General features: G+C 42.6%; 1 protein-coding gene across 4 annotated transcripts in view; it reads right to left on the reverse strand.

Moving 5' to 3' along the window:
• CHCHD6 (coiled-coil-helix-coiled-coil-helix domain containing 6) overlaps nt 1-27,785 on the reverse strand; it is a 110,687-nt gene that overhangs the window by 16,245 nt on the left and 66,657 nt on the right. For all 4 annotated transcript variants that reach the window (XM_027882679.1, XM_027882678.1, XM_027882677.1 and 1 more), the window contains one exon: nt 21,428-21,563. In XM_027882679.1, the coding sequence (XP_027738480.1) occupies nt 21,428-21,563 (136 nt within the window). The remainder of the gene's footprint in view (nt 1-21,427; nt 21,564-27,785) is intronic.

Here is a 27,785-nt window from a genome sequence, read left to right on the forward strand (position 1 = left end):
TCAGTGAAAGACAATGAAGACAGTATGTAAATATTAATTTAACAATCTACTTGACAAAGCCTCAGCTGATCTATAAATAGTTGGTTTATTAGCAGGTGATGCTGCAGGCAGCTATCCTGGCTCCATTTCCCACAATCCCCTGTGCCATCTTGTTTTTGTTGACCCTGGAGACACAAGGACTCTTAACCGTATGCAGCTCGCTCCTCCACCACTACCTGCAGAGTAGCTACAAACACTTGACAACACAATACATATTTATCAAGGCCCTTGCACAACAAGAATCCTGCAGCACTATGCACACAATGGCTCCCAGTGCTCAATTAAAGAGAGCAAATGGTTTAGAAAAATAGAAAAATCGTGCAGCCTTGCTTTTAAACAGGAGGAGCTGGTCAACTCAGGTGCCATCAGGCATTTAGGGAATGATTGACATGGAGCCAGAGCCAAGCACTGCCTGTCCACATTTACACTGTGCACGTAACAAACTGAGAGGCTAGGATAGTTACCTTTAGTAACTCTAGGCCACCAAAGAAGCATTTTACCACATCAAAACAAGATGTCAAAATCCTGATCTCTTCACGCAGTTTCATTTCATCAGGAATCATTATTTTTTAGTACATAATAAATCTTGCAGCTCTTTTCCACCTCTTCAAGCTGCACACGCAGGAATCCCTCCTTTCACACAGGCATGAGACAGCTATTTGACAGCAGACAGCAACACCACCAGAGTTTAGGGCCAGCAAGCAAGAATATTGCATCCTGGTAAAACTGCTGTGGCATTTGGAGCAACACACCAAAACTGCCCTGATTGCAAGTATGGTCAGCATCCATGGAAACCACACAAATTATGTTTTAGGCTATTCACATGGATTTATATATTCTCTAGAAGTATTTTAAAGCTTCAGTCTTCCTCTTGCTGCAAAGAACAGTGACAACACACTTGACAAGTTGGGCTTGTAAATAGGCAGACTGAATTAGAGGAACAGAATAGACGTTGTTATCCCCCTTCCCACTTGCTTCAGGTTTCTGAAGAAACCTTCCGAACACAAGAAGTTACTATGTCTCTCCCAGCCATATGATAAGCAGAAATAAAAAATGAAAAACCACACAATCAACAGTTTTTTTTCCATAAGGTCCAGCATATTCTTAAAGCTTGTACGGTGCAGGCTCCAGAGTTTTATCCTGACAGGGAACCTACTGTGCTGGGCACTGCACCAACCCCAGCAAGAGCAGAGCCTGCTCGTGACTGGGAAGCCTACGCTGCAGTTGGAGCGTGCCATGGAGGCAAACTGGAGCTTTGCCAGCAAAGAGCCCTGGGACATACCCTGCCCCACTCTTGCACTCTCGCTCCTCAGTGCTGCCCATCTGATGAGGTGATAAGAGTTTTCAGAATGCAGACTTGTTCTGCCACAGCTCAGAAGATACCTTCCAAACAGTCACGGTGATCTGCGCCAACAGCAGAACAGGTTCCCTACGGAGCGGGCTTTGGACAAAGGACTGCTCCTTCATTCGTCGTAACAACAAACCTTTACAATTTTATTTTTTTTTTTAAAAAGCTTTAAACAAAAGGGTTAAACTGATATTTATATGATTGCAATCCTGTGATGGTCTTAGAGTCTGTTTTTACGACAAGGACTGTGTGAAGGAAACTTTTGTAATTAAGTTCACTTACTAGCCTGTCCTATGTGAGTACTTCTGTTTTCCAGTATTTACACAAATAAGACAGAGAAGCTTGACTCAGCAGAATAGAAACTTAAAATAAAATCACGCTCAGAAACCCTGTAGAATTTAGCAAGGGAAGCGATACATGTTTCCAAATTGATTGCAAATAATCAGTAGTTCTCACTAATCAACTAGGAAAAAATAGTATAATAATAGATTTGCAATAATTTTTACTGTATTATTTACTCCAGTAAAACTGTCATAAATCTAATCACAATAGACACATGCAGCACCGAAGAAAAACTGAAACATTTTACATAGTTCAGTAAATGTAAGATGCTGCAACGAGGTGTCAAAACAGCCTTCCCAGGAGAAATTCACACAGTTGCTGTCTCCTTTGCCTTTGATGTAAAGCTACATATAAACCTGCAGTGCCAAATGACTCAAAAGAAGCTTGTTCTGTTCCCCAAACCTCTGCATGCGCTATTTCCTGTAGCTCCAGCAAAGTTTCTTCTTCCTTTGGCTGCTCTCTCCTTTTCCTATCAGCATATCCATTGCCCAAGAGCCTTGATTTCACAGCCGAGCCAGCTGTATTACAGGAGCACTTACCAGCCAGAACCCAAAGAAAAGTTTAACTAAGTTTGGCTCTCTCTGAAGTAAATTTTGAGCAACCACAGCACAGATGAAATCCAACTTAACCAGAGTAATTCATTCTTCACGCTTGTTTAAGCATGGTCACTCACCGAGGACAGACTGGCAGCCTTCTCCATGGGCTGTGGATTCCACTGCACTGCCAGGAACTGTGCTGAGACAAGTCCACATCACATGTCAGTGGAGATGGACTGCACCCTTCAGCTCTGGGATGGAAAAATCAAACTGCTAGATAGGTTCTCTTCCTTGCCAGATATACTGATTTTTATCAACGGGAAAAGCCAATTAAAGTTGATAAAGACACATTCTCTGCTGATTTTTCCTTACTGCCCACTGCTCAGTGCTAGTATAATGGATAATGTTCTGCCTGTGGGTGTATTTTCTAAGATCTGTCAGTTCTGACAGCATTTTGGCACCTGGATAACTCAAGATCTATACCGAGGGTCCAGGAATGCACCATTTCTCAGTAGCTGATGGGTACATTTTTCAGCAGGGCTTCCCTAATTAAAGGGCTGGAAAGAGATGGGATCAGATTGATAGGTTTTGCAGTCAGATGTTTTACGCTTAGTTTGATGAATTATAAATCACCTTCTGCAACTTTTGGAACACGTGAGAAGAGCACGCAAGAGAAACTACAGCAGTGTGTCCAAAGCATCACAATATAATTACTTATTTTCAAATTCCACTTCTGTCTCTGTGGCAAGACTATTAAAGACACACTCAAGAAAAGCAATGTTCATTGAAGATAAAATAAAAATATATATGTATGTATATATATATAAAAGAAAACTGAAGCTATGAAATGAGACACCACTGCTCTGGAGATACTCCCACATGGAAGTGTTTTGCCCCAGATAGGACACAAGATGCATCCCTGCTCCTTTGAGCATCACCCTAGGCTGGGAATACCACACTGGTAGTGAGTGTCTCAGCTCAATCAGCCACCTCCTCTGCCAGAGCAGCAGGAAGCTTTGCCTTGTCCTCAGCTGTCACAGTCTTGCCTCCAGGATAGAGGAACCACTATCAGATTCAATGCGTTGACTGTGATACCTGTAAAGCTGCAGGAAGACAATGTATTCTGTGATGGTTTCACTGTGTCTGTCAGAGCCCCTTCCCGACATACAATGAAATGCAACCCCAGAGAAGCCACTGGCAAGACCTTTCAGAATAACCAGTTTGTTCTGGTTTTAATGGGATCTTTAAGTCCTCTTGGGGGGTGTGGGGAGAACAGCAACTACAAAAAAACCCACCCAAAATAGGATGTGAGAGCCCAGTATCACAAAGTGAAAGTTCACAATCATCTTGCTGTCAGTGTTGTTCAGATCAATGCAGACTTAAAGCTACAGAGAAAAAAAGTCACCAAATAGCCATTTGGAATAGGGAAAACATTGTTGATAATTTAAAACATGAAACTGAAGAAATACAATGCAGAGCAACCAGGATGCGAAAAGTACATCCGGGCACTGAGAGGTTAAAACAATTATTTGAACAGCTGGGAAAATTAAAATGGTAAAATAATAGCTACCCTTCAAAATTCTACAGATGCAAAGAGACTCTTCAATGAATAACTGATAAAGGAGAAAACACATTTTAAAAGAGAAACTGTTTCACGCATGAAGGTCATACAAGTAACAGCTCTTCTTAAGAACCTGGATTGTCAGACTTGGCAAGAGATGAAGAGGTGGGGTTAACACAGTAGCCTTTTACCTCGAGGGACCGAGGGTTAAACCCTGAATACTCAAAGTTACACATGAAAGCGACTTCGGGCATGTCCTTTCTACTGCTTTTCTGGAAACTGTTCCCTACTGTAGCAAAAGCAAGGTCATGTAAGATCATGCCAGAATTGCTGTAGCAGTTTGTTTGCTTTCCCAAGGAATTCTCCCAGCACTGACACCACAGCCTCAATGGCTGCAGGAACTGGTTCAATCAGAGCAGCCAGTCCAGGTGGTTTTAGTACTCTGTTATCCAGGGCTCCCCCATATACACAACCTTACTCTGGTGAGAATGTGGTGATACGTAATTTTTCAGGAGGAAAAATAAAGAGTCTATAATGAGTAGCTTTACTATTTGGGAAAGGTCTACCTGGAATAATAATGCCAGTCAGGACTGCAGTGAGTAAGCCATGGTGTACACAATGCTGCTTATCAGGACTGGGTACACAGACATATCCAGGGGACCCACAACTCCAGCAGAGTCATGTCCAGGGCAGGGAGGAGCTGAAAGAACGCAGCCAGGGAAGATTTATCTGCCACTTGGCTCAAGCAATCCTTGTAGGCAATGGATCCTCTTTCTCTACTAGCTATTTTAAAACAAGAAGTAAAAAATTTTCAGAAAGTAGAGAAAAATTGACAACTGAATATGCAGCACTGCAGAGAAGAAATCAGCTGTAGAGTGCCAGCTCTTGTTTCCGTTCCTCACCCACTTCAAATGCACAACCTCTTCCACATAAACACCACACAAACTGTTACAAGGACAGCAACTGAACATACCTCATCAGAGTCCAAAAACATGGATCCTTTGGCAAAAAAAGGCAGAATCAGAACAGAAGGCCAAATCCATCCATCCCAGCAGTTAATTCTTCTATCATTCATACATATTTCACCAGCCTGCAACTAGAAAGTCTTAACTACTCCTTTTTCCTTTAAGTCAAAGAAAGAAATTAGGCAGCGTAAAGACTGAGATCCTCCTAACAGGAGGACTTTTCTCCAATTAAAAGAATTTGTTTTTCCAGGTTGATTAGAGCATTTCTGAAGAACTAAGATGTAGCCACCTTAATCTGTATGTTTCTTCCCTGTTCAGAGCAGAGCCTACTTCAACCTACTCTAGACATCATCAATGCGCTGGTATTGAGTCCTGATGCTGTCAGGTATCTCCTGTGATGGGTTAGGCTGCTCACTAGTCAATGATTCTAAAAGAAAACATGAAGACGATGGGCCTGCAGCTTCCCCCATACTACTTGCTGCAATCACCTTGTACTCTTAGCTAAATAGACCAGGTTTGACCACTTGGAGGATCAGAAATGTCCAACATGTTGCAGAAAGGAATAGTTCTTACCTTGTGCCCACGCCAAAGCAAAGTGGTCTATGCCACAGAAAGTAACACAGTTGACAGAAGGTTTTCAATAGAGATCTTGACCTTCCCAAGATCCCAAAGGATCCTGTGACACACTTTTACAAGAGTCAGGGCCCTGGTATTCTGCCAAACTATGTACATTTTGTCTAAACTAAAATTATGATTGCAGCTTTAATTTAATATGCTCTCCTTCACTTCCGATCCTTATCTGCTGGCAGGAGCTGTTGGACCAGTAAGCACCTGCCTTCTTTTTTTTTGCCCTTTAGGTGACTACATCACTGTGCTGCCTGAACAGATGCCAGCAGCCAGAGCTGTACAGCAAAACCATTTAGGAAATTCACCAGCTGGGTACATAACCTGCCTTAGCAGAGCTGCTACTCATACTGAGAAAGCTGCAGATCCATCTCTGGTACCTTTCCATGGCACCAGCTGTGGTAAGAACGTGGAACTGGAATATCCCAGCTTGTCCCCTCACCATACCAACTTGATGACCAGTCATCAGTCTTATACTTGCCCAAGGCAAACAGTATCCTGCAAGGCTGACATATAGCTGGATAATGTACGCTGGGATCCTTCAGGGTTAAAAAAAGTGCATGAATCTGACAGGATGAAAAAGAACCTAAAGCAGAAAAACAAGGTGTGAGCCTTACAAAGCACCCACACCTTTCTACCCTTCTTTCATGGAGTCTCTGAATCTTTGTCATCTTTCCTGCAGTCAAACGACCCTCTGCTAAGCAGCTTTCATGTTCAGTGAGTGCAGGGGGATGCAGAGAATTGTGCTATGTCCTTATGAGCTTCCAGTGCTCAGAACCCAAAGATTTCTTTTGCTCCTCTGATCAGCCGTGTTCAGATGCATATTTAAAAATAAGACAGACACTGAACTCTGCCTTGCCCCTTGAGGGAACTGCAGCCTCCTCTTTCCAAACCGCCAGTTCAGTGCTGCAGGGAATAGGCAGCCTGGTGTCAGCTCCAATATAGGCTGTAAAATGAAAGGAATGCAAACCAAGGGGACAGAAGAGAGGAGATGAGGGAGGGAGAGGCTCCAGAGACACTGGAAGGAAGCAGGTGAGAAAATGAAGACAGAGGGGAAAAGAAAAATCTGAGCCCAGACTAGAAAGAGGTGAGTAAAAGAGATGGGAGGAGGAGCACGAGAGGGTAGCAAACCCAGGCAATAGCGTATCTCTAGCTCGCTTGTTCAGACTGCAAGAAAAACCCTACATATGGCCAGAACTGCTCTAGTTAGGCGGTGAGGAGGATATCATGCACTCACAGTGATAGCACTGAGACACACAGTTTAAAATACATGTGAAATACCCACAGTTTGAGTTTTAATCACAGAACATGACAGAAGGATTCTAGAACAATCTACCCTTGCCTACAGCTCAAATATTTGCTACGAGCTGTCCTGACTTAATGGGGACTCACCTCAATGTTAGCATAGCATTTGCAGTGATCTGGAATTCAGCATATCTCAACAGAAAAAAAAAAAAAAAAAGGAAAACAAAACAAAATACAATGGAGAAAACTTCGCTGTGCTATACAGCACTCAATTCTGGTGCCAGTGGGATGTTTCTGGATCCCGCACAATAGGGTTGGCAAATTTCTAGTGTTTTTAAGCTTAAGAGAAGGATTCCAGACAGTAAACCTCAGGGAAACAGGTTTTAAAAAAAGATAATCAAGTGCATACCTAGATATAAACTTGCAAATAAGAAATGCCAAGTCGGGAATCAGGAGGGCAGGTTCTTACAACTCTACAACATGCAATTCCAGCAGCTCATCAGAACTTCAGTGTTACTTGAGAAATCTGTGCCAAGATTAAGAAATGCTTCCAACTGTTGATTCTGAGGCAATTATCAGAAAGAACACAAGTTTGCCTGGGGTAAAACACACAGTATGGTGTGAACGTACCATCCTGATGTAAGGATGGATGAGGTACCATGGTTAAGTACAAAACAAAACTCTGAACAATGAAGCCAAGGAAAATACCAACAGAGAAAACAAAGCAAGAACAAAGATGGAGCAAGAAACAAGGATCACAAGGAAGAGCAGGTAGGGCCCAGATGAACAATTACAACCTAGAGGCTTGTGGAGCAGTTCAGAGACACCAAAGAAATTTCCTTGCATACCTGGTTGGTGGATCCAAACATCAGTTTGGATCAGGTGGATCTCACCTGCTGGGGAGATTAACTGCAGACAGCTACAGATTAACACACAATCCTTATAACCTTTTATCCACATGACAATGTACCAGACAACTGTGTTTAGAACACTCTTCTAAAGGGAAGATGCCTACTTCAGCCTTCAAGCACCACAACACTCCTGCTTTATGTTGTCCCTTAAGAAAAGCTTTTCATAGCAGCAATGAAAGCTTTTTGCACTGAACAGCTGGAACCAAAGTCAAAGCACAACCTGGCAGTTTTCTTGGCTGAACAGAGATGCCATTGAAGCTGAGCTTCACAGGAAACAAGTCTGTATTGACAAAGATTTGAGACAGTGGTTCAAGAGATTAAGGGAGTCAGAATTGCAATTTGCAGGATTTACAAGAAGAGTATTTTGAACCTTATCCTTCTGCTACAGCTAGCCTCCAGGGATTATCTCCCTTACTTCTCCTCTTTAAATATTTTTTTCCATAAAACCTATCAAAGCCACCATCTTCTTAGCAGGAGCAGACAGGACTTGTCAAGTCTCCCTAGATGCTCAGATTAGGTAGCTCTCTTCTCCATGTGCAAACTTGCAGATCCCACAACTTCGTGAAGCAAGAATTTGGACCTGGGGTTCAAGTTTTCCTGAAGGGATTTCTGTCATTAAAGCCGGTCTAGTTCCAGACACAGCCACTGTGAACTATGTGGCAGGATATGAATCCTCTTCCATATATTCCTTCTATATAGTCATTCACAACCCCCTTTTCTCTACAGTATTGCAGCACTTCATTGATTCAACACAATCGACAAGAGAGCATGAAGGCAGAGGCAGCTCTCAGATTGGAACAGCTGGTTTTCTTGATGGCATCATGTCCCAAAGAGAGGTAAGGAATCACAAGAAAAGAGACTGCTTATTCTCAACAGCAAACAACTCCAGACTGGAGAAGAAAGCCCAACCCTGCTGACTGTGAGAAAAAGGCAGCAGTGGGATTTTGAATATATTTCACACTCCTTGACGGATCATGCCTGAAGAGTCTGTGGGAAAGCAGAGCTCAGAGGAAACCATGCTTCAAAGCCTCTCACTGCACTCACGGGGCCTGTGAAAACTTTCTAAATAGAAACCCCTACTATACTGCCCAAAGCCCACCTGCAGACCTGCTGGCACAACCAGTTCCTCAGTGGCCACATTCCACAACTACTACACCTCACTTCCATCAGGCTGTGGAATAAGCTCCTGCCAGTCATGCCAAGTGGGCTCAGTAGCAGATGGGAGGATGACCAGTGGGCACTGAGAAAAATGGTCAAAAGTCACTGATCCCGCACAACCAATGTCCGAACAAGGACTGCTAGACATCACAGTCACATCACAGACAACAACCACACTGAGCACCCACCCGTGAGCTGACAGACCTCAGGCTGTTTCGTTCACACACAGTTGTCTGTTATACAAGTCCTTGGACACAGAAGCAGTTTCTTCTTCCCCCGTCTCAAACACTGTCCTGCCTCAACATGCAGCAGCAAAAACAAGCTACCAAGGAGCTGACAACTGCCTGCTGATGAGCAGGAAGATGTCCTGAGGCCAGCGAGGATCAGCAGTTGCCCTGGTCCCTAGAGCTCAAATTTTCCAAGCATGAAACATTTGCCTGAACAACACAAAAAGAGGTACAGGAAGGGAGAACACAGGCCACCTTAAATCCATGAGCTCTCTTCTTTTTCCAGGTTGCTCACACCTAATACTGTATCTTTTATCTCATCCTAAAATAAGAGAACAGGCATTAAAGGATCAAACTATAAACTTCTGAAAGCTTTCTGTAGCCCTCTCTTGCAACAAGGGGTTTGTTTCCCTTTCTCAAAAGCAAAGAAAGAAATCAATACTTGGACAGAGAAGGCACATTCCAAAGGACAATCCCTAAAACCCAGGCTGCTTTCTTCTCAGTTGCTGCAGTGCCACCCTTGTTGAGTCTCTCCAAGGAAGCTGATCGTAGCGGTAAGCAGAAGTCAACCTCTCAAACATTCAGGCAAGCCAAAGACTTCACGTGGAAACAGGTCATTTCATGAGCAGCAGAAATGAAGTCACTTGGATTCCTCCAGATTTGTGTCTCAAGGTTCCTTGGTGACCAAGCTCACGTCTAATAAAGAGCGAGTCAATATCATTCCCCCCTGCACGAGCACCGCTGGGATTCCTTCCCTCCACCTAATTGCCTGTTTTCACAAGGTATACAGGAACTTATTACTTCAGAGCCTTTGTGCCTTCTGAGGAACATCACTGCAACTCACCAGCGGGTTCACAGGGAGCAGAGAGTGGGACAGAAACTGAGCTCATGGATGCACAACATGGTTACGCGAGTCCCATCTCCTTAATCAGGGTAAAGCTGTAGACACGGACTGGGGGGAGCCCAATTCAGGGGAAATGCTGCCACGAACCCAGAACGGTGTTACTCATGACACCTGGGCAGGCTCTGCCCTGCTCTCCAGGGTCTGCTCTGTATATGGCAAAGCTCCCAACCTACCAACATCTGTTCAGTTTCTATACAAAGCAAGTCAGGGCCCTGTAAAGCAGCACAACATCTTTGTTGACATTTCAGTTCCTGGGAGAGCAGCTCTTCTTCGGCTTTGTGTCAGCCACCTTTGGCAGTGTCAAAAAATAGTGCATAGCCTGTTCTCTCAAGCAAAGCCGTTTGCCTGTGCAAAGGTTCCCAGCAAACAGACAGGAGGCGGCAGCTGGAGAAAGGAGACCTGGGATCACTGCACACAATCTCACCTTTTATTATTTATCCACTTTTACTGAACACAGCCTGGCTCTAATCCATCAGTGCAAGAAACCTGCTAATACACCTACCTGATTGGAGAGACTTTCCTGCATTTTATGGGCTCTATTGCAGAGAATGTCAAGGCTCAGTAAAACAAGGAAGCACTAGGAACTGTCTCACACAGCCTGGGCTCTCTCTTGCTCATCTCCCAAAGGGCACACATTTGATAGTGGATTAAACAAGGAACTTGAGAGCATTCTGTTGTTTCACGTTCACATCATAGCTTTGTGTGCACATAAAGCCCCCTCATCAGTCCCAGCAAGAACAAAGTATGACTTTCACATTTAACAGCTTCCAAAATGCTTGTTCTTCTTCAACAAAGTGGCGGCCCATGTGCCTCAAGTTATTTGCTAAAGCTGGAAAGAGGGGAATTCATTGGAACATTACACCTGGTCTATCCTCACCACTGAACCTGCTTCTGCTCCAGAGACGTCACTGTGGAGTCTGCACACAAGATTTAAAGCTGGCTTTTGCAGAACAATAGGGTGATCACTGGTGCCACACAAGCCCTCCACAGAAATTTCTCCAGTGTCTCCCAGCTCTATCGCAGTGTTTTTGTTATGTCAGCTTGAGGTAAACACAGCAGGGAAGAATCCTACCTGGATCACAGCATTCAATAAATTTTTCAGTGGCTGCCTACTTTTACAAGATTTGAGAAAATTTTCTGAGCCTCAGAATACTCATGAACACACTTAGGCTTCATACTAAGAGACAAAATACAACCTTGATGTGCCACAGGAAGTTAAATAGTACTGACAACATCCTAGGGCCCAGAAATACTATAGAGCCTATTAAATGATGATGATCCTATGTAGGCCACCTTCAGAACTACTGAAGACAAAAGCTTTGAACAGTTCCTGCTGATATGGCCAGAGGGAAACTCTTGTTCAAAGTCACCAACTGGTGTACACCTGAATCCATGAGAAGACAGTGTCAAAAAGCCTGGAGGGTCATTAAAAGTATCCATATAACTTCCCACCACACTGTATTTAACTGCAGCCAGTGCCTCAAAAGAAGGATGCATTTCCTACCATCTTACAACCCTGAAAAAGAAAATAGCATTAAGTGTTCAAACATGGAATTAAGCTGGCAGTGAAGTGGACAAATAGTAATTCAGTCTCCTTTCCAGCTTCTTTGTAGAGATCAACCAGTCTCTGTATCATATCTCTAACCAGAAACCCTCCTATTCTGTCAATGAACTTCTTTCATAATGTTATCAAGTACATAACAACACTTGCCCTGCTGCCTCACCCAGAAGATAAAAGCCTCAATTCTTTCATATTTAGAAACTTTTGGATTTTTTTAAATCTTATGCCAACATACTCCTCTAAATTGCACAGTTCTTCCTGAAGTTTATACTGCAAAGACGTGTTTGTTTATACCTTTCTTCTGAACCTCTCTCTGATCCTGAAGAATGTCGATAATCACTTTGTCAACTATAGTTTCAACCCTTAATCCCAAGGTTTACAGTCCTATTAGCAAAGAGAGTCCTGTGTAAGAGTGTTTTTCAAACAGAAGCTGAGCAGGGACCCATCATACAGCTGGGCACTGCTTGCTGAGCCCCTACAGGCAGCCATACAGAACCCACAAATCAGTTCAGTCCTGCATCACTTATCTATTTCCACGACAGGCAGGAGAGCACTGCATAGAAAAACCTCAACAACAGAAAAAATATGCTGCTAATATAACATCTAAAAAAGAAGCGTATCCTAGACAGAAACTGAAATGCTTAAGTAGTTGGGTCAGGGCACTGCACAGTACTAAAGGAGAGAATAAACTCAGAACAACTGCAAATCATGAGTAGGAAACATTCTTCAGGAAACAAGACAAAATGTCAAAGTTTCACAGCAGCTTGGTCTAAGTGCAAGAGAAACAAATGTTGCAGCTGCTATAAACTCCCTAAATTTATAAGCTTGCTTTTTGTGCAGTTATCTGATTTTCTATGTTGTGAATGAAACTTCACATAAGCAGAAAGAAGATTTGAAGACAGAGGAATCTGTACAGCTTTAAGTAGCTGTAATGGCAAGGTACCATCTCAAACCTGGCAGAAGGACACTGCCCCCTGCCAAAGGCTTCCATGACCTGGATATGTGGGTGCTCCCTTCAGTTTTTAAGACAGTGTCCACAACATATAAGTCACCAGAACATTTGAAATCATCCTCACTGGAAAACTCTTAAGAGGAAACCAGGGAACAAGCAAATGAAGAAAAACATTTTCCATTTTCATATAAAACACTTAGATCGGGTCAGAACTGAAGTACACACTCCACAGAGAGGAAACTGGAATAATCACTGTGCATGCTTCAACCTATTCAGGACTTAAGGAAAAAGAAAAATCTCATGATCTTCTTTCACTAGTGTTAAATCCATCCTGAGAAGGGAACTAGGTACCTGAAAAGACACAAAAATGCTGCCAATGTAGCAGAGCTCCCAGTCCCCCAATAAAAGAACAGTGTAATAATGCTTTACCAACAGCCCAAGCCAAGGAACCCTTAGCTTTCTGTTCCACAGCTCAGAGGAGTAACCCAACAGATGAGCTCCTCAGAAAAATAAACCCAGTCCTTGTGGGCAGCAAACATGGACTGATAAACTGAATGGGAGGTAATGCAGAGGCAAACAGGCAGAGGTAATTGGAAATGACAGAAAGATGAGCAGGCAGAGGACAAGCAGAGCACTTGAAGGACAGAGGCAGAAGAGCTGAAATTTTATAGCGCACATGCATTTGAGAAGTTAAATCAACAGCTTTCCAACATCATTATATAAAAAATCGTTTCCCCCCCTAATATATGCAGGGAACCAGCTGCTTGCAAAATGACCTTTAAACCCTACCTACCATGCCTTATTAGGCTAATTCAGAGCTGAAGGTTGGCTGATCCTGAAATCCATTTATACAGGACAAACAGGCATTCAACAGGGACAAAGAGCGAACACATTGTCAAAATAATTTTGTCTGCATTTCTGCATGTACGCTCAGGCTCAGCACACTACAGCAGAAACAGCTTCAGAACCAAGAAGACACACCAGACACTGCAGCATCATCCTAAATCAAAGCTTCACTGCTTCCCTTACATTTCAAAGGTAAAAAACTTTAATTACAATAAGGGTTGGCTTCTCTGACTGCAGAGGTCTTTGAGAGCCTTTCACCAGCTCTTAAAGGCCCCCAACAAAGGTCTCTAACCAAAAAGCGCATTACAACCAAAAGAAAGTTTCTTGCCAACAGATCAAAGTATAAGCAGCAGAGCTAACTCTAGCACTGTATTCAGATCACTGTAACACTGTCTTCAACATGTCTCGTTCCTATATTTGAAGCACTGATGACCAGAAAGGTTTCTTCCACTGGCTTGCGAAGGTCTGTCTAGCTAGGACTGAAAGCTTTAAATTGCTTTGGAAGCATCACAAGTATGCCAGGAAATATCTCCAGACAAGGAGGCCTGTTGGGCAAACAGTGTCACAGGGGGGTGAAAATCACAAACAATTACTGCAGGCACGGTGCAGAAAGAAACCTTCCCTCGAAGTTTGGATTTCATAACAGATGAATTCTCCACAGCCTTGGACAGGGAGGCTCCGTGGAGAGAACAAACACTGGCAAGCAGCATCAGGGCAACTTCTGCAACATGCTCTGATTAGAAAAGGACTGGCTTCCCACTAACAGGGTTCACCCACCATGCACTAACTTCCCAAGTTCTCTTTGGCACTGCAAAGAAGGGGTTAGTTAGAGGAGTCTTGCTTGCCCTGGGAGCAACTCTTCCACTGGATTGGGACCACTGCCACCAGGGTAACCCCTGCACAGGTTGCCTACACAGACACATTTTGCTGAGTGGTGAAGGCTTTAAATCCTACTAGTTCTCAAGTTATTCATCCCCAAGACCTGCTACCAAAATACCTGATGGATGGTGCGTGGAGACTGCAAACTGCACGTAGCAGGAAACCATCCTGTGCAGGCTATGACCAACATGGAGCATAACAAATCTTTGGTTTCCCCATTTTGTCATGAAGACTTTGGCATCACTGATATAATTTTCCAAGTTATAGCCAAGTTGTCAGAGGATGGATCTAACATTAGCACGGAAGTTATGGAAGTCAGGGCTACTTTGGAACTTCCTGAGAGTCTGAAAGCACTTGACCACTGACCTTGTGCTTCTAACCAGCAGTTGCTACCGACAGCAATTTTTGTGGATCTGTTTCAATCTAACTTCAGCAGCAAAACACATAGTTTAAAAATTGGAAATAAACTTCTTTGTGTCTAAGACTGCTTGGTCATCAGTCTCCTGGAATTAATCTGAGTAAGAATTTCCACTTCCCACTTGCCAACACAGTGCTACAAATCTTTTGTGAAAAAATTTGGCATTAAAACAGCATGATGTATCACAACACTCTCTCACTATTTCCCATACTAGATAAGCCTGACCAAATACAGGCTCCAGTTCTCAGGAAAACGCTGCTGAACACACAAAGAGCACAGTACTAGAGAAACCTGTTTGATCCATGTAGGTCCAATTAAAGCCCAAAGAGAAATAATTTCTGAAAAGAGACAAAGAAAGAGTGACATTTTGATACCCAACTTCTAATGAGACTTTTCAGATAACCCACTCAAAGACCACATCAGAGCATCAAGTCAGCTATGATGTCTCATTCCTGACCAGCTAGCTCTTATAGTATTTTTATTACAGGGGGTTTTTTTGTAGTGTTTTAAAATACTTTCAGGCAAACTAAGTCTTAAAACAAGAACTGTAGCAAGACCACATTTCAGAAGTAAAAAAATGCCAAATAATTTATTTTCAGAAATTGTAATGGCATACTGTCTTCTTTCCCTTTTTGAACAACGTTGCCCTCAAAACCATCTGTAAAACATACAAATTCAGATTAAATTTACCTGTAAGTATATCTGAGATGAGAATCATCAAGTGAGAAATTAGACGTGAAGGCAATTCTGCCTCACTGTATCAATGTCAAAACCCCCAAACAATCAAAAACCAGAAACCAAAAATAAAAGCACATGGACTGGGTGTTAGAACCACTAGACAACATGCTGTTTATCAGAAGAGAAATGTGGTCAAAAGTCCTCCTTCCAGATCAGGCAACGGATACAAGAGTTTGAGGGGAAAACGTGATGAAGAGTATGCACTAAGGAAAGAGAAGCCTTAAAGCACAGCCAAGTGAGAACAGTTTTAAACTTATTTTTGCTCATTTTCTTCAAAAATGACAAACTTCAGAAGGTTTGGGCTTTATGTGGACTACAAACAGCAGACAGAGAGATGAATTTGTTCATGTGGGTAAATAAGTGCTGACAACACACCAGGCTGCGAGGAACATCAGAGCTTCGTGAAGTGCTGAGATACAGAGCAAATAAAGAACTTATGCCTCCAGTTTCATAAATACCAGGTACAAGCAGCAGACATTTCCATTTAAAGTAGGTCAGCATTTAACTCTGGAACATGCCTCATATTTTAAGATGGCGGTTTATGTCCTTTCAGGCAGCTCTATATTTTTAGTTTATCCACCAGTGAACTCTTGAGGATATGAAGTGTTGTGTATAGACCCCTTAGGTCTGTACACCCGTCAGAACCCAGAACTGCTACCTTGAAAATCAAAACAATAACTGTTTCCATCCTTCATAATTAGAAGCAAAATATGGATCCTTTTCACCTTTGCAAATACCAGGTCAGGGTATGCCTGGGTGCAGTTAATCCACTGCTGCTCTCCTCTGTGTTAACGACTAAACAAACAGCAGCTGCCTGCAGCTTGCGGCCTCTCCCTCGACTCCCTTGTGGGGACCATTTACTGAGTCATAAACCCCTCCAACAGTGTTATCACCAGAGCATTTGCACAAATAAAGGTTGAAAGAGAGAAAAATTTCAAAAAATGGAAAAAAAAAAAAAGATAATTGCCTTTACAGAGAAGGCAAAAAAACCCCACTTTTAGAGATGTGTTTGCTTTGAGCAAGGACCAACCGACAAAAGGTAGGCAGGGCAGGCTCATACCCAGCTGAGGATGGTTGGGCACAGCATCCCCTAGATAGAAAATACACAGATTTATCTGAAACTACAAAGCTGAATTCCAGAAAGTTCAAACAACCCTAAAGCTTTCCAAGTCAGATATACTGGCATTTCAAGTAGCATACTATGTGATAGATCTCAGTGAGACCTCAACAGGTAAGATCTACCTCTGCAGAATCCCAAAGGGAAGAAAAATCCTTCCATTGCTCAAGTAGAGATACAAGCCTCGCCATACCTGGTCCAAATTTTCTTCCCCCAGCCACACACTGACTGCTCCTCTCTACCCCAGTAAGTATAAAACCTAACTATAAAGTACTTCATGATCCATCAGAATGGACACAACACTGTAACAAGAGCCTGACAATCCAGAATGATCTAATACCTGCAGTGCAGCCCATGGCACCCAACGCAACCCAAAGCTGTTTTTCTTAGGCAGAAAGAGATCTAGGTTGCAGAAATGAAAGCTCCCAGCAGGCCATACTTCAGCACGATTCAAAGTGCTGGAGCAAAACTGCTCCACCAGGATGGGACACTGCAGGACCACCTACAGCGTCTTCTCAGCAATCAGGGTCCCTGCCCTGATTAGAGACAAACTTCCAGCAGAGTTGCAATGCTTTGCTATGGGTGCCAAAAGGGAGCCAGGCTCTTACAAGGATCACTTGGAAATGTAAGCACGATAAATTGACCACATTCCTTTTTATTATAGTCAAGGGCAAAGCGGAATGCAGACAACTCAAGGTTATGGTTAAAAGTGGCCCTCTGCTGGAATCCAGTCAATCAGTGTTTTGCAAGGGCTTGTTTGCACACAGCAGAGTGACTCACAGCAAACGTGTGTGAATTTTCCCTGCACTTCCATTACAAACCCAGAATGTTCATATACAGACAAGTTGCTGTACCACAAACTCACTCACCAGCTTATTGCATTGTAATTTCCTTATGTAGACAAGCCCTAAAGCCTTGACAGAAGTAGGTTTACCTTTGTCTGTTATGAGTAGCAGATCTGTGAGAAGCTGGACACAGAATAGGGAAAAAGTACAGAATTATGAATGGCTCCTAGCTCAATGTATCCAGCTTCTATTGACAAGGGAATACACATGTCTGAGTACACAGCTCTTGATAGCTTGGTTTGGCCAGGAGCTAGAGCACAAAACATTTCACCTTGGTCCTTCTGTGAAAGACAGGCACCTAGAGACAGTAAGGAAACACCTCAAAAGAAAGGATACATGCTCTTCACTAACAGACTTTTTTCTGCACACAGTTGCAGGAAGCAGGTTCTGTTTGAAATCTCAAATCATGTTAATATATGGTCACTGGAGGACTCATTTTCCAAGTGATAGCTGGTTGGAGATTCTCTGGTATAAGCACCAATTACATAACAAATTAACCAACTAAAATTCTGAGTAAATTCAGATTAGACTATTGGTGTGAACAGAACACAAGGGAAACAGAATGGGTCACAAATGCTCTGAAAAGCTTGCATGTGAGTGCATATTTGCATGGGAGAGGGAAGCAATTCACTAATAGGACTCAGACTTTTTAAAACAAAATCATTTGTTTTCCCCTTCCATCTGGACTCAAACTAAGAAATTACGCAGATTTCCACTGCCCACTCTCCTTTTCCTTCCACACCCTCTTCTCGCTGGCACGAGATAAAGCCCTGGGGAAACAGCAGCAGCAATTTTCAATTCTCATTATCTAACGGCAGCAGTAGCTCTTGGTGAAACTTGCGGTCAATAAACTACAGGCAATTTTAAAAGACACAATGGGAACTGCCCCTCCTACAGCTGTCCCATTATCCCAGCTTTTATTAGATTTAAAGCCAGCGATTTTTACGCTGTAGCTGAAGTTCTGCAGAGCCATGGAAACAGACCACCAGAAAAGATAAAACACTCCTAAATTAAACAGAAGATATCACAGTAACACACTCTGAAGTCAGAGAGCTTCCAAATAAGCAAAGCACAGGATACAGCAAGGAACCCAGTGCCTAAGGGGGCTGATGGTGCCACAGTGAGCCTACAGCGATGGGACCAAAACTCCACATTCAGGATGGAACAAACAGAAAAGCCAGAGAGCAGGTTAGGCAGTTGAAAGCATACTAGCTACAAAGGCAGACAACCAGAGCAGGATCCTGCTCTCATAACTATGAACATCCCAGTACAGGCACCAACTTCGTAGTTCATGCTCTGGATGTGCCTCCCAAGTGGCAGAGAAAAATATTCATGGCTGGCAATTCAGCTGGCCCATTTCAGATGACTGTTTTAGAGCCAGGTGCACCACACTCTAAAGGTGCCTATTTCCCTCTGTTGACTACAGAAGACGGTCCAATGGCCAGAAAAAATCCAAAAGAGGTAACATTAGCTATATCCCTACATTGCACTAAAAAAAGTAACCTGTTCCAGGAAGAGAGGCTGTACAGGAAATGAGTATAAAATACATTTTAAAACTCATTAAATGATTACCTGATGCATTTGTTCATGGGGGAGAAATAACTGAGGGTGCATTTCAGCTCCTGGCTCAGAGATGTGCAAAGCAACAGGCAAAGGGAAATGGGTGCCCAAAGGAACAGTGTCAAACCAACACACTAAGGGGGAAGATGCAAAGAATTATTCTCATCCACTGTAAGCTGTAATTTTCAGTCTAGAAATCTAGAGCTTGCTTTCTCTGAGTCTAATGTATACCATGCCCTGGAGACATTTTTACCAGCCATCAAAAGGAACTTGCAGAGCACCAGATGCTTCATTAGAGAATATTCACCAAGGCTTATAAAATCTTTAGTAAAAAGCAGCAGAACAAATCACCAGCATGCAAGTGAGCTGAAGTCACACATCCAGCTTTGATTACAACCTCCTCTACTGGAAAACAAATCGTGGGCTTTTTTTTAAAAAAAGGGTAAAAAAATACCAAAGAAATCAAGAGATTCTGGCCTTTCTTTCCCACATTCCTCCAACCTGAATTTCCTGAATGAGGAATGCGTGAGACAAAGCCATTTGGTAGAAGATGCTAATTTAAACTTAAGGAAAAATAACAGCTTAAAAAGGGGAAGGGAGGAGGGAGTTTTAATGCTATATGATAAAACACAACAGCTTGTGATCGCTACATGTATCTCAGAAGCCAGTAAGAGCAGTGAGGGAAATTGTCAGGGCTTGAGCTGTCCTGGGATAAAAGGAAACCACAGAATACATACTGCCTTACACAACTTTTGAATTTGTACTTGCAGGACCCTCCGGTGCCTGTATGTAGCTGCAAGGTTTAGTTACCTTTAGTCTCTCTCACCCCTTCTTAAAACACAGCAAGATTTTCTGCCAAGCTGTCATCATCCACAACAAATTAATGTCCTACGCATTTCTCCTTCCAGGTAGTTTCTAGTAACAGCAGAGAAAAAATTCCTGGAGTTCACCGAAGACTCTAGGAATGAAGGTAACCAGACAACCTCCAGTTTTTGGTTTATAAAGAAAACCTACCAAAAACTCCACCGCCACACAAATCCAAAAAAGATCCAAGTTAATAGGATCTTTCACTGCCCTCTGCTGTTACCAGTCATTTAGCTTCCAATTTACTCTTTAATAATGTCGGGCTGGGGCTCAGGGCTGGCAGCATCCCAGCCCCTCTCTCAGGCGAGTTGGAGCCGCAGCTTGCAAATATGCTGAAGTTTAATGCAATCTGTCTTCTTTGGTAATCACATTCCACCCGCACTGCATGCAATAAAGATGTATTGGTAAATGCATTTGCTAAAGATATACTCCACTGAAAGGGCTACAAGCCTGATTTAGAGGAGGCAAGGAGGATGAGGGAGGTTGGCAATAGATGCACCAATGCTCTGCTCGCAGCAACTGGGGGCATGGATTGTGCAGCGGCAGCACAGGCACCACTTTATTTTAAAGCTGAGGAAGAAAAAAGAAACCACATGTTTAGGGAGCTGGGGACTTTCAAGATATCAGAGAAAAGCCCTTTCCCTGGCAGCTTTAACCTTGCTGATTTGCAGACATACAAAGACCTTCTTTGTAAACAGGAAGGAAAAAAATTCCTCTAGGACTAGCAACAACATTTGGTCTAATATACCCTGACAATTTTCCCATCTCCTTCTGTCGGGCTTCTTCTGGGAGCCGGCTGGCAGCTTGTTTCATGTTATACTTAAATCAGGCATACAGCTTCCCCTCACAATTCTAATGCGACAGAGAAGGACTGCTTCCATGAAACATCCACCTCTCTCCTACCCTTTGCTTTAGTAATCCCCTGAGAGGATTTTTATTTTCTATTCAATTTCCTATTACCATCCTTCTCCCGAAATTCACCTTACTACAGTCTCAGCATCTTTTGGAGAATTTTCTACCCTTCAAAAACAGAACCAAAACAGAAAAGCCTGCCCTTGAGGGACACCTGACCCACTGAATTCTCACATGGGAAACAGCATCCTTTACACTTCAGTTTTCCCAGGACCATACCCTAGTTGCAATGTCCAAATACTTCACTTTCTTTTCCCCTTCACTTGTTTAAATAGGCAGAAATTTTTCCAAGGTACTGAGCAGCCACTGTCCTAAGGCATCAACAGAACCTAATAGGACTCTGCATCTCAGAAGGAAGAGCCATAAGGTTTCCTGGCCTTCTGCACGAGATGAACAGTTTTAAGGATTGTGCAGCTTTCCCAACATACAGCAGCTTTGCCCAGTACAGAACCTCTCCTCATGCAGCAATGAAAGGAAGCAAGCCCTTCAACTGCAAAATCCCATAACAGGAGGATGTTTAGAGCCCATTCAAAATGTTGCAGACATTGGCAAAATGGATTTTCCATCGTCCAAGAAGGTAAAACTTGGAAAAATCCTTGTGACTGACTTTGAAACCTGGAACCATCCATGCTACTGTTTTGGTGACAGCTCGGTACAACAGGACTCACTGATGGGAGTGAAGCTGGGACATACCACAGCGTGATTGGGAAATGTGGAATGAATGTGGGAAAATGGATCCCCAGGAAAATTTGTCTCCTATGAAGATTTTGATTTGACTAACAGATACCACAGCTCTCAAAAACACTTCCCAGAAGAAAACACCATGCAAAACAAGCCAGCAAAGCCAGCCAGTACAACAGAGCAGCTTTTGTTACCTTCTGAGCTGCGCTAACACAGCGCTGATATTCCTTAGCCAGCTCCGAGCATTTGAGCACTTCACGTTTGTTTTCTTGGTAGCACTTCAGAATTTCAGACTGCAGGTTTGCACAGACAGGATCAGTGTTTCTCCTCCTGCAGAGAAAACAAGCACAGAAAGATGTGTGAAGAGGAGTTTTCAGTCACTTACTACCACTTTACCAGTAACACACATACTAATCTTGTGCTGGAGTCATGTAGTCCTAATAGAGAAACCAGTGGGAGCAACAATCACCAAAGTGGGTCAAATGACCAACAGTTTTCCTGCTGAAAAATCTAGGGTACTTAGCAAAAAGAAGGAGCATGATCTTTAAGTTGTTGTAAAAGGCCATTTTACCCTTAAATAAAACATTCCTCTACAGTCAGGAAAAAAAAGAAAAAAATAAAATCCAAGAGTTTCAATGATTTTCCCAACTCACACTGGAAATTTCTGGCAGATCTCAGGAATCCTGGCTGGGTCTGTACTAGATCTGTAACAGTTTGACAAGGAACTGAAAAGACTTGTTGAATAAGGTGCCTCAATTTATTAAATTCTCATCTATTTAAACACTTCAAAAATCCAGCATAGTTGGAAGCACAGCAATCCTCCTAGTGACTAGAAGAAAAAAACCCCAGAATAACAGCAAGACCAGATATCTGTTTCTTTGTATTTCTGCAGCAATTAGTACATTTACTCTGTAAATGGCATTGACAGCTACCCAAGAACAATTAAGAACAATGTTCTTATACTCTAATGTGCATGTGTGCATATGGCACATCATCAGCAACAGCACCAATAAAGGGGAAGGTCATTGTAAAACAATACCAGCAACAATGGCACAAACACAGTAACAACAGTGACATCAGTTGCACAGACAGGCAGACACAAATTGCAGGAATCTGCAGCACAATTGCCACGGTATGTTTTACCAGAGAAAAAGAGAACATATGCTTTGGTGTAGCAATCCTCAGATGTCGGCTCCTAAACCATAAATCTATTTAATTCCTTGCATTTTCCACCCCAATATACTGCTTAGAGGCCTGTGCCCAAATATCAAATGCACCTCTTCCTTCCAAAGCATTTGATGCTACAGGCAGGCATTAATGCCATGCCATGATGTATTCATTTCCGCAGTAACTACAGGCACTCATTCACAGCGAGGCAGAGAGAAAACATGACCTGTTCCTGGGCATGTCACATTCTCTCAGGTGGAACAGATTTCTAAGAAACAGGAAATCTTAAACCAAGATCTCCTAAAAGCTTTTAGAGAGTTCAGATATGAGTTTCCAAATCATGCACATCTGTGTAAGGTGCCCAGGAAAACAAGTAGAAGGACCAAAAGAAGAAAAACAACTCTGTCTTTTCTGTATCAGCAACCTGATAGCTTGGCTCAGACATACTCTAATTGATACTTCTTCAGTCCTCAGTCTTACTGCCAACATACATGGACAGACTAGGAATTTATCAGTAACAGTATGACAGCCACACTCTACAACATTGAGATTTGGATCAGAAACCAAAGATACTGTACAGACTTCCACCTCTTCAGTAATCTTACAGTTTTAGAAGAAACTTATTCCATGCATGGTCTCTAGAGGCTAGTGTGCATTTCTAATTTCTATGTTATATAGCAAATCACCTTTAAAGCCTCTGAAATCCATATTCTAAAAAAAAAATCTTCAAATTTTAGGGTAGAAAAGAACCCAGAGAGAGCTTCAGAAACTCATAATGTTGGCATTTTGCTTTGTCACTAACTTTAATATCACTCTAATCAAATCAGTGAGACTGTGGAAACGATACCAAACAATACCAGGTCAGGAAATACCACCAAATCCCTCAATTCATTGAAAAAGTTAAGACTTTTAAAATTAGGTTTTTTAAACTCGGCGATGTTAAATTGAAGGGCATTTTGCAATTTTCATACAGAGACCCGGAGGAGCAAAAAGGTACAGCATTACCACAAACCAGCCTTCATTCATCTGAGCTGAACAACACCGTACAACCATCTTAGAAATATCTAGAAATATGCTTGGGGTTGCCACTGCCAGCAGGGAGAGATTTAGGAACTGAGCCTTGCTTTTGATCTGTTCCTTCACTGTCCCTCCTATGGCATCAGTCTTCACTGCCTAGAGTAAATATGAAGTCAGGACAGTACTGCAAAGTCTGTGGCCCTCTTCTTTAGGAGACCCCTTGGTGCCCAGCCCACAGGGCTATTTACAAGCCACAGTGGTGAGAAGCCACAGACTGCTGCTGCCTAAAGCTGCCAGAGGCAAAGGATCAATCAGCATGGACAGGCATTGCCCAGAGAGAACCTAAATCAGCATTCATACATGCCACTTCTACAATACAGGGAGGATTTATTTGCTACCACATACCCAAAATCATAGCATGAATATTCTCCTTTATTTCTTAAAAATAAGACCTCAAACTGCGGTTATGCATCAACTGCACCAGCTTCTCAGAACAGGTGTAGAAAAACTAACAAACCAATTGCAAAGCTGGATAAGGTAATTATCAACACAAGTTACTGCAGAGTCTGGGAGTACACAAGTTAACCACGTCCAGTTGACTAATTCTGGTACCCATCTGGACTGGAAAGTGGTATCTGAACTGGTCTGGTAAACAATTGCCTGAGGTGCTTTCCTCCTGGCACAACAGTCTCAACTCCTGCCCTGTCTGACTCACGGGGATGCCACCCTCCTGCTCACTTTAAGTCTCTTAACTTCAGGTTGCAACATTTGCACATGGGGGAAAGTGCAGCCCTATGCACACACACCAGTTGTACCTTACACCTGTCTGGCTGGCTTTACTCAAATATACCTGAAAGAAAAAAGAATGAAACCAGCAGCATCCAACTACAAATATCTCTGTTGAGTGCAATGACATACTGACTTCCAAAAGGACATGGACCTCAGTCAACTATCTCCCTTCACCCTCAGCCCAGCTCAAGGCTGTTGGCACTAACTAATCTTTAGAAATTCTAAATTCATCTTCTGGACATCCCACCACACTGCTGTTTATATCTCATTGTCTGAGGGGCTTTATTATTTTTGAAGGAAAATGGTAAGGAAGAGATGAGGTTTGTATACAAGAAGAGCAGAAGACTTGTATGCTTTGACCTATCATCTAAAGTGGGTCACAGTTTTAAGCATAATATTCTACCAGCAAATGAGGCAGACAATTAGCTTCTGTCTAAAATAAAACAGGTTTGACTGCTACCATTACAACAGGTGCAAGAGGCTCGTTGACACCAGCTAGAAAAAAAAAGGCAAGAGAGAAAGGCTGGGTTGGGAGGGGCTAGGACTATATCTGCAGAAAGGGAAGTATGGGAGCAGAGCTCTGACAATACCTTGGAAATAAATAAATGCAGGACATATGGAATATGAAAGATTAAACCAAAAAGACACACTCTCATCATTTAAAGGAGGAGGAAAGGAGAAAGGATGACAGGTCAGAAAAAGGAAAAGATGAATCTAGAAATAAAACTCATTAGCAGTGCCTCCCTCATCACAGAGAGGAAAGAAACCTTTGCCTCACCACTGTTCAATGCTACATACACATGAAATTATGAAATTTAGAACTTCCTCTCCCCTTCCCACAGAGGGATTTAAATCAGGTCTTTGTCTGGAAAAGGAGAGAGAGGTTTCCTTAAAATTAAACAAAGGGCATCCTTCTCTCCGCTATCCCTCGAGGTAAGACAGAACGAGCACGATCTTGCTGCATTTTGACACCGAGAGTTACCAAATCCTCTCTATCACTGCGTATTCCCTTTACTTTATTTAATAAATGAAATCTCATCAACTTATCCTTCTTCTATTATCACTGCTGACATCAATCTGATAATATTGGCTTGGCGTGGAATCGTGCTATTATATGTCCTCTTGATATTTAATTTAAGAGAAACGTCTGCAGTGGGGTGAATATGTGAAGCAAGCTTTTTATTACTGGCAGCAGTAAGGACGCTGGGAGTGAATTAGACATTCATCTTAGTCAGGGCCAATCTAGTGGCTCAGAAGAGGTTTTCTTCTTAACCCTCTCCTAACTGTTCAATAGCGGCAGGTAACGGCTGCTTCAGTCAATAACTGCATTCATTTGTCTTGGCAAATTCATTCCTACACGGATATAAACCCCATGAAGAAGTCCTAAGCACCTGGGAGGTTAAAGCAAGGTTCTTTGACAATTTCCATCATAAGCGCTGCGCTAGTAGGAAAAGTGCTGGTCTAAATGTCCATCCATTAATCAAGAAGCAACACAGCTTCCAAAGACAAACACCCAAACTCATTGCAAAAAGCGATTAAGGGCATATCATCAGGACACAGACCCACAGACAGAAGGTTTCAAACACAGCAAAATGGCTACTAGTTAGTTGCTGCTGACAGGTTCCTTTTCAGGAAGAATTACGGATTCAGTATTGGAAAGCAAGAGAAAGCTGGAAGATGTCTATGTATTTGCTGGTCCTTTCACCCAGCTGAAAAGTCAGACTAGCCAAGCAGAGATACAATTCTAATGCTTTAGGACTTGGCAGTTCTTTAGACTAGTGCAAAATCAGTAACTCCACAGTAACACACCGTCACTCGGCTTTACCGGGGAGAACAGCAAGTCCAGATGGAGTTAAGAGCAGGATCTTCTTTTTTACATTTTATTCTGAAAAACCATTTCAGCTGAGAAAAAAAACTGAGATAGAGACTGATGGTATCTAAACCTAGACAGTTTGATACCTCTGCTCAGAAACTGAAAAACAAAGACAGGCAGGGTCCCTCATATAAGCCGACTTAGTATCTGGCTCCAGTACACAGCTGTAAGCAGCAACCTAAATGGGGCAGAAACCTGGAATTTCCTGTGGGCTATCAAATCCAAAGACTGGATTAGCTTTCTGCTGCATTATTTGACTAAGACCAGTGTCAGAGCTAACTTGAGCAAACCACGTTAGTCACCGCTGTTACCACAGTGCAGACAGGCCCAGAGATCAGCAATGAGGTACACGGGCAGCACTGTGAGCAAAACCCAGGACACACAGCAGCACTTTCTGCATGTTGGGAAGGAATCAGAGACGTGTCATACAGTTGGTTGGTATGTTTATACATCCAGGGTCCATTACACACACTTCAGACTAAGCTCAGTGATGCTTTGGTCACATAAATGTGGTGTGCTGCCATGCTGCACTGTACATATATAAAACCCAATAAGTGGTTAACTGACCTGTAAAACTGCATCCTCCCTTGGGTAGTAGTTGGTTCTGATGGCTTCTCTAACATGTCAGAAAAATAACTCCAAACAGTCACAATACACAGCACGGTTTCAACCCCTCTCATTATTGCATACTTGACATTTACAGCAGAAAATTAAACACAATTGAAGCATTTCATTCACATATAACAAACTCATCAGTACAGAACAAACAGCCAGGCAAGCTAACTTTCAGCATAGGCTGCAGGATGCTGCACTATCACAAAGCAAACACTGTGGCCTCACACAACCTATGGGATTCCCTGACCCTGCGTGTCAGCTTGATAACATGGCTTGAATGGAAGAGGGAAGAGTCATGTTGCAACCGCTTGGCAAGAAAAACAGGGATGGAAGAAGCTTAATAGATTATTCAAATGTCACTAAAAAAAAATCGGTAATGTTTAAGCTACATAACCTAGCACAATGTAAACAAACTGCATGTCTCATGAGGCTAAACTAATGTGATCAGAAAGAAAATATTTCTGATCAGCCCCAAGTATTCACAACACTGCTCATCAAGCTTTGCCACTGATCTGAGTGGAATAGAAGGCTTGTAGAAGTAACATACTGTCTAGAGTAAGAGGAGACAGACCAAGAGAAAAGGTGAAACCTCATAACAATTTTCACAAGAATAGGACCACTACCTCCAAATTTCAGCTGAAGCCATTGTATTCCTGTCTTTCTAAATCCTTCCCATATGCCTTGTCACACTGTCAGCAGCACAGTCCTGCACACCTGCACTATTTCCCCCCTCTCCTTCTCCCCCTTGACAGCTGCATTTCAAAAACAGGTCACCCGATTCTTTTTTTCTGTCCCTTATTCATGGAAGTGCCTAATGAATGCATATTTTAAAGTACTGTGAGTTTCTGGGTGACTCTGTGATCCTACAAAATTCGTCACTCAAGTACTTCCCAATCTCCATTCCTGTTTTGACAGCTTGTTGGAAGCTGCCACCCAATTCCCCACTGCAGCTCGTACACCCACTGCACCTTTGTACTTCCCGGGAGAGATACCTCCTTTGCTTCCAATCACAGATACACGGAAGCCGTTCTGAAATCTTCCTCTGTGTAAGTAATTAGATTCTATCACCAAGAACAAAAGTTAACACAAAT

The sequence above is a fragment of the Empidonax traillii genome, unplaced genomic scaffold, assembly GCF_003031625.1.
Source record: "Empidonax traillii isolate 1590-97213 ecotype Southwest subspecies unplaced genomic scaffold, ASM303162v1 scaffold109:size1658292, whole genome shotgun sequence".
Classification (NCBI taxonomy): domain Eukaryota; kingdom Metazoa; phylum Chordata; class Aves; order Passeriformes; family Tyrannidae; genus Empidonax; species Empidonax traillii.